The following is a 16542-nucleotide window of genomic DNA, read 5'->3' on the forward strand; positions in this document are numbered from 1 at the left end:
TAGACATTAAGGAGCAGACCTACACTTACCTTGACTAAAAAAAAGGAATATTTTGTGCAAAACGAATATTTATGTCATCGTGACACTACCTAGACCACAATCCTTCATCACACATACTCGAAGCCTCTCAGAGTCGATCGATCGTAGTCTAACAATTTTGAGGTAGATCGCCAGCAGTTCAAGCTTGAGCACTCCTGACTTATAGTTATATACAAGTATGGAAAAACAAAGACACTCTAAACTTTTCTAAACTCTGTTTCAGTTCTCCTCCTAGGCACAGTTCTGGCTCAACCAGTGCCAGAACCTCAATATCCTTGTGGACCACCGTGCGAGCCTCCTCCATGTGACCCATGTTCTCAACCAGAACCAGAACCATGCTCTTTATCAGACCCTCGTCAGACAGCCGACCAGGAAGTTGTGACCATCAGACCGTGTAACCCAAATGAACCTAGCATCAACTACGTCTATGGACAAGCTCCGTATGGTAAGTCCCTATTTTATTAATAGTTGGTAACGAAATCTTTTTATCTAATATATAAAATTCTCGTGTCACGGTGCACGTAATTGAACTCCTCCGAAACGGCTCGGCCGATTTTCGTGAATCTTAGCGTGCATATCGGCTAGGGTAAAGAATCGGACAAAATTTATTCTTCATCCCCCTAAATATTAAGGGTTTTTTTTTTGACATTTTTTTTTATATGATTCAGCATTAAAAATACATACACCTTCAAATTTTCACCCATCTACGATCAACACTTACTTTTGTATCGCGATTTTAATATTATTCTAATCCATCCACAGACACGCAATAGAGTTGCAATATGGCAATCGAATATCATGATTATTGTAGTACAATAAATTTTATCTACGATATATGGATGGTCGTCGTCTATTTTTTATACCCCAAAATTTTTTTTATTACTTTATATGGCAATACAGCGTTTGCTGGGTCAGCTAGTTTTAGTATAATTTTATAAGTACCTATAGATGCGATCATACCGCCATAATACCGCGTTTCCCGCACCCTTTCCCCGCGTCCTTCCACATGCCTACAGTAATCATGTTAATGTCACCCCGAAAGGTCAAATCAAGCCTGCTAATCGCGCACACACATTGTGCCTAAACCGCTTATTTAATATTTTAATACTTAATTTTTAAGACAATATAACCACCAGTGAGTGACTGTGATTGGTTTAATGCTTGCGATTTACACTGTTTCGACATCATTGAGCCAGAACAGCAGGAGACCATCTTACAGCTGTAAAGGTCAGGTATTTCTTCCTAATTCCGCAATCACTGATCGCATCTATCCGTTTGGTTCTACAGGCGAATTACAAGCCTCATTCTACATACAATCCACTTAAATTCAAATATTATAATAACAAAAAAAAAAATAACAAAGAGACCTCAATGATTTGGTATCAGATGAATCTAAATAAAGAATTCGAAATTCTTGTCATTGGATATTACGGCCAGAATTGAAGAATAAAATATTGAGCATCACGTTGAAATATTTCTTTTATCCAAATATTTTCAGTTTTCTTTAGTGTTTAGCGCGTAGATAGTACTTTGTACATTATCCGCGCCTCTGGGCCTCACAGGCCAAGAAACAATGATTGTGTATCATTCCAATAAGAGATTCACCAGTGCAAAGGAGCCCTTTGCGCCGAATGGCGGCTTGATTATGGGTACCACAACAGCGCCTATTTCTGCCGTGAACCAATAATGTGTAAGCATTACTGTGTTTCGGTCTGAAAGGCGCCGTAGCTAGTGAAATTACTAGGCAAATGAGACTTGACATCTTATGTCTCAAGGAGACAAGCGCAGTTGTAGTTCCGCTCAGAATTTATGGGTTTTTTAATAATCTTGAGCGGCCCTGCATTGTAATGGGCAGGGCGTATCAATTACCACCAGCTGAACGTCCTGCTCGTCTCATCCTTTATTTTCATAAAAAAAAAGATCTGGATGAAGCTTGTCTTGTCTCATATTCAGAGCTTCTAGTATAACAGTTATTTAATCATTCGTTATTTCTGCTTCTAGATTCGGTACTAGTAAGGCCAGGTCAAATCCGCTTCCCAACACCTCCGCCAATAGTCGTCAGGCCAGGAACCATCAAGCTACCAACACCCCCTCCCATCATCGTGAAACCAGGACCAGTTCAGCCTCCAACCCCAGCTCCTATCCACGTCAAGCCGAACCCAGTCCAACCTCCAACCCCACCACCCATTCAAGTTAGACCACCTCCGGTTTACCCACCTCAGCCACGACCGATTATTGTAAGACCACCCGCTATTACCCCGCCTAGGGGTCCTCCAATCAGGGTAAGTCATTCGAGTAATTTATTTCATCATATTGTTAGTATCGAAGTGGTATCCCTCAATTCTGAGATTAACAAATTTAATTTGTACCAAAATTGATTGACGATACGGGACCCGAAATCGCGTCTCTCATGTCCCCACCGACCGATCTGACCAACTGAGCTAACCATCGGAGTGACGCATTGATCGTAAATTTTGGTTGGCTTGTTCAGGTAATTTAATCCCAGAAGTGACGGTTACCGTTTAAAAAATAACAAACAGTTTAGATTTGAAAGAGCGACATCTCAAGTCATTTTCCTAATATGTTATTGGGGTTGAGTAATCAAATGTAAAATAGATCCTGTAGATTGAGCCACAAGCGAACCTAGCAATGTGTTACCTACATTATACAATTGTATAATTTTTTTATCTAAATCATCATCTTATTAAGATTTTTATTTTCTCAACGTGGGAATAACTTGGAATATCATATCAAAATTTATGGCTAAGGTGATCGAGCTACAACTGCCTACCTGCATCATAAGGACTTAGCGGAGCGATAACTAAATATTGGTGCAAATATAAATTTGGATATCCAATTATTCTTGTATGTAGAAGTCGAGGAAAAATGAGCGTGCTAATTACTTGATGGTAACTAATAACCACTGCCCAGTATGGAAACACCAGTGGAATCACAGGAGCATTGTTGGCTTTTATAGTGTGTAACATCTATTGGAGCACTTTGGCTGTAAAATTGACCAGAATCCCCGCATGCCGCAATGCCCTGCGTCTGTCCTAATTTTTTGTTGGTTTTTGGTTAGAATATCACTGAGATGTTTCACATTTGCCGGGCATCCCGTATAGGTAAATTTCTTTAAGATGCCCATGTCGTTAGGCCTAAATAACCGCGCCAGGACTCTCATTCTACAATTTGGTCTAGAAGAACGTTCCTAGAAAACTGTATTCTACAAACAGTAAAACTGCAAAATAATTTTTTGCCGTGGCCTTAGAGCGAACTTGCCTTGACTTGTCTTACATAAATCTTCACTGAGTGTAAGCTTAGCATAGTCTTTGATTTCGTTTTTATAGTCATTTAGCAGTTAAAATTTATGTTGAGCTTAAGCTAAGCTAAGGTAGCTTTTTTTTCGAACCACCAACAGAAGTACACATATAAAAAATTTACATTATTTAAGTAATAGGCAGCTACAACACGCAAATTTAGACAAATAGGTCATGCGACAGAACTTAAGGATAAAATTAAAGGGTATAAAAATGAACATTAAAAAGAAAAGATTAATAGTGAACATCTAAATACACAATATTTACACTTCTAAGAAGTTAGTGCTTGACATCTCTGACTTGAGACTCAAGTGATTTTACAAGTTTTATTTTAAAATTTTCCAAATTATTAAAATTATCCAAATTAAACATACAGCTAAGTTTAATCTCAGTCAAAGTCTAAGCCCCCTTTATAGATCTTAGCCAATATTCAATCTTATAGAAGTTAATGAATTTTTTTATTACAGGTTCAACCGCAACCAATCCACCCTCCTCTTCCAGCAACCCTGGTCGTCCAACCCCCTAGACTTATCGTCCCTCAACCTCCAATAATTTGCTTCAAGCCCAACCCGACAACTGGCATCCGGACATACGGCTGTGCAAGAATTTCTCTCTACAATCGATGCCCAAACCCTTGCCCTTGCCCAGAACCATGTCCCTGCCCAGAACCATGCCCCTGCCCAGAACCAAACCCCTGCCCAGAACCATGCCCCTGTCCGGAACCATGCCCCTCTCCATGCCCAGAACCATGCTTCTCACCACCATGCTACTGAGGGCTAAGTAATTGTATTTTTAAATTAGAGCTATGTTTGTAAATGTGATATGCGATTGAAATAAATAGCGGGTATTTTTGCAAGTTAATTTGTGTTTTAATAACCAAAATTTTTTGTATAAGAGGGCAAACGGGCAAGAGACTCACGGGATGGGGAATGAGGCTATGGACATCCGCAACAACAAGTGTCAAAAGATGCGTTGCCGGCCTAAAGGCCGGAGTGGTGGGAATATGCTGTTTTCTTGAAGGTTCGGAATTGATTGTGTGAGGCAAGAAATTTCTTGCAAAACGCGCGGTTATAGAATGCTAGACGTCAACGTGATGCAGGTGATTTTGATATAATGTCCGGTGGTGGCAGCGGCTGGAATCAACCCGAACCCTGTGAGCACTTCCCATGATAAATGAGGTAGAAGCTGCAGAGAGAGCTCTCGGAGATGACTCGATCGATGCGTAGAGTAGAGAAAGAGATAGAAAGCCAGCCACGCACACTGACATAAGTGAAAGTGAGTCAGAAGGCCACGAACAATGAAGTGGGGAGCGCGCACCAACTTCCACTCTGTATACCAATATATATCGTGTAACGGTAGTAAATCTGACGCTTAGCACGTATAGATTACCAGCCTAGCTAAATCCTAACAAAAAGCGATTCACTCGATTGTGTGAAACATGCAGTTATTGATAGATGATGGCTTGTATGATGATGGCGTAATCTTGTAATAAACGGAGATAGTCGAAATTCACTACGTTTTAAGCAAGAGTTCGCTTTCAAACTTAGCCGGATTATACTTCGTCGCCAAACGGAATACTGTAATTACTTCCATTTCAAACTAATGTCAAATGACTGCACGTTTTATACTAAACCAAATTTGAATTTTTACTTAGGCAGTCCTGCCTCTTATTACGTAGTATTTACATCTTTTTTGACATTCAGTGACAGTGAACATCAAATTTCGAGAAAGAGGCTCATCAGAGTATCAGCAATATAAATTTAATTCTGGCTATCAAGTGGATAGCACTTTCATATGGTTCTAAGTAGGAACAGGTTCTGCAGAGTTTAGCTAAAATTCTATAGTATTATATATATAAGTAGGCGAAGCAATTTTGTTATTGTATGATTTAAAAGATGGGCTGAGAGTTTCCCGTTCTTCTCCCTATATCAAAGACCCTTTACGCACTTTATGTAGCTTCATAACAATTCAAATTCAAATATTTTTATTCAAAACAGGATTTAAAATCACTTATTGAAAGTAAAAAACTACCACCCATTCAAAGGTATGCCTCACATCTGAGAAATAAAATCTTACAATAGAATTTATTATTCTAATAGCCTGTGGGCGGTCGCTCTATTCCACATAAGAGGTATCATTAAGAAAGTATTTTATGTTATTAAGTAACCTTTACCATACAGTCGCTTCTTAACAATTCTTTTGAATTTCATAATACATTTGTTTTGAACATTATCTGGGATCTTGTTGTAAAGGCATATTACAACGCCCCACAAAAGACTTATTAACTCGATGCATTACTGTTCTATTCTAAGTAGAATCGATTGAATTAGAGGAGACTATTAAATAAAAGAAACTTTTTAATAGATATTTCATTTAATGCAAAAATACATATGGAACTTTAATACCAATATATATAATTTTTTTTTTGTGTCCAGGTGCCACTTTTAAATGTTTTGGAGATTTCATTTAACTTGACAGATTTCTACTTTGGTTACACCGATTAATTGTAAAGCAATTTAAATATACAAATGTAAAATTTCTTCCCATTCTTATAAATTTTTTCCTCCTGTTTACTTGCTATTCATTGCTTTTGCTTATCTTCCACTTCTTCTTCATTACTTCGAAATATTACTATAGTGTCAATATGACTTGCTTAAGTTTCAAAATTATTTCTCAATTTTAAATGTGATTCAAAAGTAAATAAAACAATAATCCTTAACTCTTCAAAATTTTTAAATTTAGTAAGCTAAAGAGCATAGTAGTTTTGAATATGTGACACCTGTACATTTTGTATTGCTGAACCTTAATATTTATACTTTTAATTCATGGGATCCATTTTAACAATACTGCATAACCATTGGATTAACCAGATTATTCAATGGGTACATAGAAGATGGCATCATGCCTAACTGAGAAGGATATAGTGTTGTTGTTGGAGAAGATTCGCAAACAGTCGCTGTAGCAGCGTAAGGCAAATGATTGACTAAAGATCCAGGGTTTAAGGAATTAACTGAAAGACTTAAAGGTGTGCTGCCTATGTTGTAGGATGAAAGAGGCATGTATGGATAGGGGTTTTGTGTACTTTCACATACAGTTGTCGTAGCTGCGCTGTTTAAAGGATTTACGGGATTTAAAGACATGCCAGCAATGTTGTAGGGTGAACGGGATAAGTGAGGATATGAGTTTTGCGTGCTTTCGCAAATGGTTGTAGTAGATCCTGAGTTTAATGAATTTAAAGGCATGCTATCAACGTTGTAAGGTGAAAGAGTCATGTAGGGACAGGGATTTTGTGTAGTTTCACATACAGTAGTCGTAGCTGCGCTGTTTAAAGGATTTAAGGGGTTTAAAGACATGCCAGCAATGTTGTAGGGTGAACGGGATAAGTGAGGATATGCATTTTGTGTGCTCTCGCAAATGGTTGTTGTAGATCCTGAGTGTAAGGGATTTAATGGCATGTTGTCAACGTTGTAAGGTGAAAGAGTCATGTAGGGATAAGGGGTTTGTGTGCTCTCGCAAATGGTAGTAGTAGGTCCAGTGGTTAAAGAATTTAAAAGCATGCTGTCAACGTTGTATGGTGAAAGTGGCATATAGGGATAAGGGGTTTGTGTGCTCTCGCAAATGGTGGTGGTAGCACCAGTGTTTAAAGGTAAGCTGGCAGTATTCCATGGTAAGTAGCTGGAGAATGATGAATAGGGTGAGATGTACTGTGGAAACTGGTACGGCTGTGGGTTTGTTGTTTCACAAATGGTCGTCGTTGGCTTTTGCAGGAATGGCAGGCCAGATAAAACGTTTTGGCTTTCGCATATCGTCTGCGCCAAAGGTTTGCATTGAGCCCCTACGAAAAGTGCTGAAAAATAATTGTTTATGTCAATCTAAATATATATCACATAAAGACGGCGTTGGTATTTTTATTTGACAGCAACCAAAATAGGTGCAGATTTGCATTATATTTCGTTGGAAAGATTTTGTTGAGAAAAGCTTAGATAGTTTTGGTTTCTAGGTGGTATGGTATGGTAAAGGTATTCAGGTTCATAGAGTTAGAATGCAATTGACCAGTGGCTGCTTTGCATATGAGGCCGGCTAGATTATGGGTACCACAACGGCGCCTTTTTCTGCCGTGAAGCAGTAATGTGTAAGCATTACTATTTTCGGTCTGAAGGGCGCCGTAGCTAGTGAAATTACTGGGCAAATGAGACTTAATATCTTATGTCTCAAGGTGAGGAGCGCAGTTGTAGTGCCGCTCAGAATTTTTGGGGTTTCTCAAAATTGATTCCTTTACAATTATTTTTGATGTCATTTCTAATATACTAGATACTACTACCGCTTCGGAAACAAATGGCGCTCTGAGAGAGAAGAGCAGCGCATGAAACTCTCCCAGCATTATTTTTTTGCGATCTTTTTAATAAAATATACAATATTGTACTGTAATTACTATTGCTATGAAATAATCATTATAAACAGTACAGTTAACACACAAATAAAATTTGAAAACAAAATTTTATGAACGATGCGGGGCCCGAACCCACGACCTCTGGCGTTCCGTGCCTAGTTCTCTCCTAACTAAGCTACACCGGTCGAGTGACGTATCGTCATAAAATCTTGTATGCTTTGTTCAACTCTCAGGTTGTGGCTTCATCTACAGGATCTACTTTACAGTTGATAACCTGCTCAACCCCAATATTTGCATATTAGGAAATTGACCTGAGATGTCGCTCTTCTAAATCTAAACAATTTGTTGTTTCTGAAGTGATAACCCTCAATTCTAGGATTAATACACAAATAAAATTTGAAAACAAAATTTATGAAGGATGTGGGGCTCGAACCCTCCCATGGTTCATAAAATTTTCTTTTCAAATTTTATTTGTGTATTAATCCTAGAATTGAGGGTTATCACTTTAAAAACTTAACAAACAGTACACTTAAATAGTGATAACTGATTTAAATTGGTACTTACCAGCAAATAAAAGTATTACTTTAGCCGCCATATTCCTTTTGCTCACCGTGCCGTTTGTGAAGTAATAGAAAGATGGTGCGACTTTTATATTGAATAGATTCAATATGTTTATGAATTTACGGTTCACGGAGTTTCGAGAAATTTCTATTAATTAAAAGATGTTTAATCAAATTTCATTAATGTTTATAAACTTTTATCAATTAGGCATGTTATCGATCCTTTTAATGGAAAATTATGAATGAAATGAAGGACAAATGCGCGTACGTACAAACTGGTCTTATACATTCACTTGCAACACAAGAGGTAGAATATGAGCGTGTGTACGCGCTTTTAGTGTGGTAGAAGATACACACAGAAGACACCCAGAGATGCGACATCTACGCAAAGCCGAAGAATATATTAGTACAAGTACAGAAGTCTCATTCTCATCAATTAAACAAATAGGAACTCTTGCGACCACACAATAAGGTGCAATTCAGATTGCACAGCGCTACTAACCTACATTTTTATTCACATAGAAGTTGCCTCTCTTTCTATCGCATGACTGTTATCTCTTCTGACTACATCAGGGTTGACTTCTTTGCCTAAAACTGTTCCTACCTAGTATCTTATAAAAATAGCTCAGTTTTTTCTTTTTAATATAAATTGGTTTGTAATCGTAATTGCTTCATTTGTGTTTTTAAAATATCGGTCGGATCTGTGAAGTTGGTGACATCAAAAGCTCGCGCGTTAGTCCCTACTGGATAGCCACAATGGAGTGGTCGCCACGCGTACTTTCGATTTCGGTACCTGCACGAGGAGTGAAATAGGCCTGGCAGTGCCAACTGATGACGAAGGGGGCCTACTCCTAAAATCGATATTCAATATATCGTGGCATTAGTCGTGTCGAATCCTACTCTTAGTAACATCGTATTCAATGTCGAAACGATGATTGAATGAACGATACCTTTTTCGATATTATCGCTCCTAACCCTACTCTTAGTTGAAAATGTCAGAGACGAAACACACGAGGGTACCAGGTCACCCATTGTTAAGTGATCACCGACGTCCATATATAGTACCACCGATAGTTGTGGAGTCAATATAATGTAATCTGTATTTTTTCAGTTGTTAGCTATTACCAGAGGCCGGATTATATGCTACAAAATATGCCCAAAATATGCACGAAAATTCTTAAAAAGTGCCAAAATATGCATAAAATTAAACAGGAAAAAATAAAAAGTCATATTTTTATTCAATTTTATAAAGGCTTGTACTGACAATAGTATTTGTGAAAGAAACTATTACAAGATATACATACTTAGGTGACAATGAAATTTAAGATTTACCTTTAAAAATATATACTACTGAGTACTGTTCTAAATGTTCTGTAGACAAATTGTGTCTATGATCACTTGATAAATTTTTGTAAGCGAAAAAGGAGGTTACTGGGCAGAATTTTTTGAGTGCAATGTTTGGGCGTACTATGAAAAGCATCGAACGATGAGCGAGATCGAGCGTAAATATGCATAATAATTATTTTTTTTTTTCTAAAATATGCAACTACCGCTGAAAAGGTACTAAAAATGGAAAAGCATATGCAATATGCATTTGCATATAATCCGGTATCTGGCTATTACCAATAAACGAAAAGGAATTCACAGATTGCAACATATTTGCGGACAATATTACCAATATCACGGGCATGAACTCGTTTAGTATTAATATTAAATCTTTCAGTAATATTAAGACATTGTTTCAATATTTTTATCAAAGCATAATTTCAGTCAGAAAGAATTTATGGTCGACAGATTTCTATATAAACATTATTCATATAACATATTATACCATGAAAATTATGTTTTAGTACTTTGAAACTCTTCAATATTATTGGTAATGTTTTATTAATATTTTCCTGTCTTTGTTTAACTTACAGTCTTAGATTAGGGATTGGTCTCCGTTGCGCTCCAACTAGATACCGCACTACCTAAGAACAATAGCTTTTTTATCACGGCAACTAATAGATGCTTGTGTGCGTGGCATCTTGACACTCAATGGCATCTTTAAATTTTTGTAACATACGCTTCGTGTTATTTTAGTAATTAATAAAATACAAAATACTTACTGATGATATGTGATCCCAGTGTCTTTCTTATTTCTTGTAGTATTATTTTTACAAAGTTTACTACGCAACACGGCATTTTAGTTTCAATTATTAGCAAAGTTATTAAACTTTGTACGTTACACGTGTACTTAATAGTACACGTGGCACGTCAACGACATTGTTCGAGACTGGCTCGAGTACGCCCACTTGGGCGTAGTATTAGGAGACCAATCCTCAATCTAAGAATTGTGCATAACCTTAAAATCAAATAGATCTGAAAACATTTTCAAAACATACTATTATCTACTTTTTTATTACATGTAACGCAAAACTGTTATATTTTAACCATACCTATTCGAAAATCATTGCACATATTACAATATTATTAAATGCTACAATTATTACTTTTTCCTATTATCGTGTGCAAAGTTCGATTTTGCGCATGAATTTGCGTTCGCAAAGCACCACTTTCCCACACGTTGACACGAGCATACGGGAACGTGGTGAGCGTGCGAGAAATGTTTGAAAATAATTATAGTGATCAAACTTTGCGCAACTTAATAGGAAAAATAGTATACGATACTCGTGCGCACGTAAGTAATGTACTATTTTTGCTAAGCCTAATTAAATCGTTTTAATTTCAGGTAATATAATACAACTACATAAATGAATGTAATATATTTTTTGATTTTACTATTCAGTAAGTATTGTAATTTTACACTGAATACAACTGCGAATAATTTTTATACTGAAAACAAAACAATTTGCGAACGATGCGGGACTCGAACCCGCGACCTCTGGCGTTCCTTGCCAGTGCTCACCCAACTGAGCTAACCGTTCGAGTGACGTATCGTCAAAAAATCTTGTATGCTTTGTTCAACTCTCAGGTTGTGGCTTCATCTACAGCGTCTTCTTTACAATATTGATCTATCTAGCTTCATATGTAGAGCTACTAAAGAATTCAAGTCAGCAAATAGTTAAATGTTACTCTATAAGTCGCTAATCCTGAGCCAACTCGAGTACGCGTCCGTTGTCTGGACACCTCAATATAGTACATATACTGATATTCAAAGACGTCTTCTACGCGTCTTGGCGGTTAGGTTTGGTCTAAAAAGGGAGCTGACTACATATGAGGAAAGGCTAACTTACTTCAAGTTACTAAGCCTTGAGAGTCGTCGCAAATTGCACGACTTTATTCAAAATACTAGATAGCACGAGTTCCCAATCGGTCTTCCAGACATGAACAGCCTTTTACCATTCCGTTCTGTAATAATAACGTGTCCTTCCATAATATCTGTAGATAGGGCTACAGAATTTGTCGTCAATACAATGCTCTACTACTAGAAAATAGTGAAGTACCTGACATCCACAGTTCATCTGTTTGTAAATGGAAATCTAGTTTAAATAAATTCCTTAATTAGTTGAAATTATTTAAAAAAATCGTAATATTCCCTTACCATAATATTATACATGTCTATTTGACCAAATATATATTTTCTCTGTCTTTTTCTTTTATAATAATAATAGATTACCAAAAGCTAGTTTAAAAATTGTTATTATTATTGCATTTTAATAGTTATTAATTTATGCTAAACATGCTGTGTATACACCCTAGTGGAGTTGCAGCCTATTTTGTTTTTAGCTGATAGTTTTTTTGTTAATTATGTATTTGTTGTAATTCTGTTGTGTGTACCTATTAAATAAGTAAATAAATCAACTTTTAGAGCTTGAATTCATCGTTTGTAAGGATGCTTCGTGAACTTGATTGTCGTGATTACTGTCTTAATTAGTAATTGCATCTTTGCTTAAGTAATTTAATATCAATTGTAATATTTCAGGTTTTATATTGACGACAGAATGCACCATAGGCATTGCAATAGATCCGCGGAAAAAAGAGGTCACAATAAAATACAGAGTATTGCCCAAAATTCTTAGTTCATGTGTTCTTAGTGTCTGCGAACGATTCGAGGATTACAATGATGATTAAATATATGTTGTTTTATTGTTACCCGCCACGTATCAAGCGCCTTTATGGAATGAGCCTGGTTTGTTACGGCACGGGGAAGGGCGCTGGTGTGGGACGCGAATTGCTTCGACACTCTGGCTCCTTCTCATGTCCAAGTTACGTCAGTTGGTGCTGGGGCTGCTGCTTCGACTGCCGAAGACGGCAAACGTCGCAAATATGTCGGACTTAGTAAGTCCTACATCTTTGTGCCGTTTGGTGTCAAATACTTGGCCTATGTGGCCCAGAAGCGTGGAGAATGTACAAAGTACTCCTCCGCACCTCAATAGGGCAGCTGGCAGATATTTCGGTCAACGGATCAACCTAGCTATCCAACGCGGAAATGCTGTCAGTTTTCTTGGTACACTTCCCCGTAATGATAGTTTTAATTTAATCGTAGTATTGTACCAGTGGGAGGCTACTTTGCACAGGAAGCCGGCTAGATTATGGGTACCACAACGGCGCCTATTTCTGCCGTGAAGCAGTCATGTGTAAATGTTACTGTGTTTCGGTCTGAAGGGCGCCGTAGCTAGTGAAATTACTGGGCAAATGAGACTTAACATCTTATGTCTCAAGGTGACGAGCGCAGTTGTAGCGCCGCTCAGAATTTTGAGTTTTTCAAGAATTCTTACCAGCACTGCATTGTAATGGGCAATGCGTATCAATTACCATCAACTGAACATCCTGCTCGTGAGTCCGTTATTTTCATAAATTAAAAAAAAGTTGTAATGATTTCTTTTGTTTTATAAAATAATGTCGAAAACTGAAACCTCATACCATTTTTACAGTCGAATTATTATGAACTTAGCTGCAGTTACAAATGAGCCTATTACCAATTGCTTTTTTTTTATGAAAATAAGGGACGAAACGAGTAGGACATTCAGCTGATGGTAATTGATACACCCTGCCCATTACAATGTAGTAATCAGGATTATTGAAAAACCCAATAATTCTGAGCGGCACTACAATTGCGCTCGTCACCTTGAGACATAAGATGTTAAATCTCATTTGCCCAGTAATTTCACTAGCTACGGCGCTCTTCAGCCCGAAACACAGTAATATTTACACATTACTGCGTCATGGCAGAAATAGGTGCCGTCGTGGTACCCATAATCTAGCTGGCATCCTGTGTAAAGGAGCCTCGAACTGGTAAATTGCTTACGGCATCAAGTTTTGGGGGCCACGTATAAACAATACCCAAAAAGAATCTTATACGCAAATTCAACGAGGGACTATGGAAATCCCAAAAAAAAAAACAAAAATGAAAAAGGAATGAAATCATATCTTTTTTAAAGTCTATATAAAATGTATCTGCTTAAGTATTACAATACTTAATAGCAGTGTTTGCACAACTTTCAAAATAGACCCACAAATATTTGACATCAAAAGGTATACAAAATGCATTTATTTTCTCAAAATTGATTCCTTTAGAATTCTTTTTGATGTCATTTCTAATAACTACTAGATACTACTATCTCTGAAAGAGAACATATAGATAAATAAATATTCTTTTTTGCGCTCTTTTTAATAAAAATATACAATATTGTACTGTCATTGCTATTGCTATAAAATACTCATAATCTAGTCCCACGCTGTCCGATCAATTAGATAGGTATTCAGCTGTGGAGTAATAGGATTTACGACAGAGCCATTTTTTATTCGGCTATTTTACTCAGAAATGAGAATATGTGCGATTTCAATGAACTTTCTTCCACATACTCCTGCGCTGTGGAATTAGGTTCCTTGTTTTCGGGACGATACGACATGGCTACCTTCAAAAAATGCGCGTACATTTTTCTTAAGGCAAAGATTAAGCAGAAAACACGCAAAGATGGTGTTTTTAGACAAGTTTTGTGGTAAAAGTATAGCATTTCGAGTTATGAACACTACTTAATCCTGTTACACATACCCTTAAGTCTTATTTGTATGTTGCTAATGATTGCTGTTGGTTATAGTTAACACTGCCGAGCCTTTTTGAACTACCACTTTTCTTTGAAGTTAAACAAGTTTTTTGGCATGGCGTGACGCATTTTTTGGTACTTCTCTCAGAAAAGTTATTCTTATAGCTTGTACTTTTTTGTGTAGGTTCATTTATTCAGATAAGTAGTGAATAACGAAGATTGTAAGCATATAAACTGTTTTCCACGCAAGAATATTGAAAATATTGACTTTGTTACATAGATGGCGGGCCGGTAGCCGTGAACTCATATCGCTCAAGGTCGCTGGCATTTAGTGTCGCCTTAAGGGCCGGCAGCACTCCTGAGATTCTTTTGGTATTGAAAGAGTATGTAGGCGGCGGTTATCTCTTTAGGATGGGGACCGAGCCAACTGCCTTGAGGAATGTAGCAAAGCTAAGTTACCTCTCTCGCACAAGATCGCCATAGTTTTAATTCGGTGTTAGAAATTAGTTATTAGCTTGGAAGAATCTGGAGAGATCGCAACATTTCCGTAAAAACTAAGACCAAACTGGTACGGACCCTAGACTTCTCGATATTTTCGTACGGTGCTGAGACTTGGACACTGAAAGCTGCAGACCGCAAACGCCTTTGAGATGTGGTGCTGGAGAAAGATGCTCCGTATCCCCTGGACAGCATTTATCTCTCTCTATCGATCGATCTAATCTCTCCATACTGCGTGAATTCAGGATCTCCTCGCGATTGTCTTCCGAATGTCTGCGCAGAGTTTTAGAATACTTCGGTCACATCGCAAGGAAGGACGATGGAAACCTTGAGAGGCTCATTGTGGTCGAAGGTGAATGGATGGGAAGAGGCCTCGTGGAAGCAGTCCAACACGATGGTCTGACCAGATCCGCTCCGTCCTCGACTCTACGGTTCAGAATGCCTTTCACACCGCCAGAGGCAGGAATAGATGGAGAGCGATCATACGTGAGAAAGTGATACAGAGGGGTGGTCACGACCCTCAGTACTGAGGATTACGACGCAGGGAGGACGAGGATTAGAAGTATTTTTTATTTATAACAAAGTTCCACAGTGGCGCTGGTGTAGGCACAGAGTATGGTACGAAGTATGGTGAATGAAGCTATTGTAAACGAATTGAAGTATGCCGAGTTAAAAAATTTAATATTATCGTCGACTAAAGTAGTGCATTATTGAAAATTTCAACAATTTACGTTGTACAAAATAATTTGGTAAATAATATAATATTAATAATAATATTATCACACTTTTACATAAATTATCTTGCCCCAAATTATATAGCCTGTGTTATGGGTTACAAGACAACGATATATTTAATACAATATACTTACTTAAACATACATAAATACATATAAACATCCATGACTCGGAAACAAATATCAATATTCGTCATATAAATGCTAGCACCTACTGGGATTCGAACCCGGGACCTCTAGCTTAGTAGATAGGATTTTAGTAAATAATCATTATAAGAAGTCGTGCATCTTGAGTGATTTTATATTTGGCACTTCTTTTAAGATCTACCTTGATGCGACTGTAGCGGCACCCCAATTTAATAACAATTTGACGGACACTTTTTCATATACACTCTTCTTCATAATTATTAATGTCATCAAGAAAAGTCACATGAAAAACTTGTAAGTAAAACTAATTAACTATTTTCTAACTTTTTATTATCTTTTATCAATTCAAGCATATTAAGTTTAGAAAAACAATCATTCTAGTGAAAATATAAAGTCTGTGATAACGTTTAGAGCCACTTTAATAGTGCAACTTATAGTTTGGAACAAAATGAATAATCTAAAACTATTGTTACTTTTCTTGCGTAAGTCAATTAAATATTACTGTCTAACGGCCGTTCTCAATATACTATCTACTATCAGTAATTAACTGCCAATAATATGAAGCTGTCCCAATATACCTGATAAGTCATTCTTATCGCCTTGTATTGGGACGCGTGAATTGCAATTTCCATACAAACTTCTATCGCTGGTAAGCTATACGTCGTCCCATTGTCAGACAGCGTGTACGGATAAGGTGAGTTACCGTCGATAAGTTTACTGGGACAGAAAAGTCAACGATAGTTACGATTTTTAACTCAAGTAAGAGATAGACTGAATATTGGGAACGGCCGTAAAATAATAAATAACTACGATGAATCAACCAATCCGTCGTAAGCTATCGGCAATTTATAAAATGAAACATGAGTT

The 16542-nt window shown here is 37.2% G+C and overlaps 1 protein-coding gene across 1 annotated transcript; it reads left to right on the forward strand.

The window, feature by feature from the left end:
- Nucleotides 1–249: 249 nt before the first annotated feature.
- Nucleotides 250–4217, forward strand: LOC126974173 (uncharacterized; the record flags this gene model as incomplete). Its single annotated transcript, XM_050821614.1, has 3 exons — nt 250–484; nt 2041–2321; nt 3824–4217. Coding segments are annotated over 3 exons (822 nt in total), but the record flags the coding sequence as incomplete, so codon positions are not given.
- Nucleotides 4218–16542: the final 12325 nt, after the last annotated feature.

This window comes from Leptidea sinapis, chromosome 2, assembly GCF_905404315.1.
Source record: "Leptidea sinapis chromosome 2, ilLepSina1.1, whole genome shotgun sequence".
In the NCBI taxonomy this organism is placed as follows: domain Eukaryota; kingdom Metazoa; phylum Arthropoda; class Insecta; order Lepidoptera; family Pieridae; genus Leptidea; species Leptidea sinapis.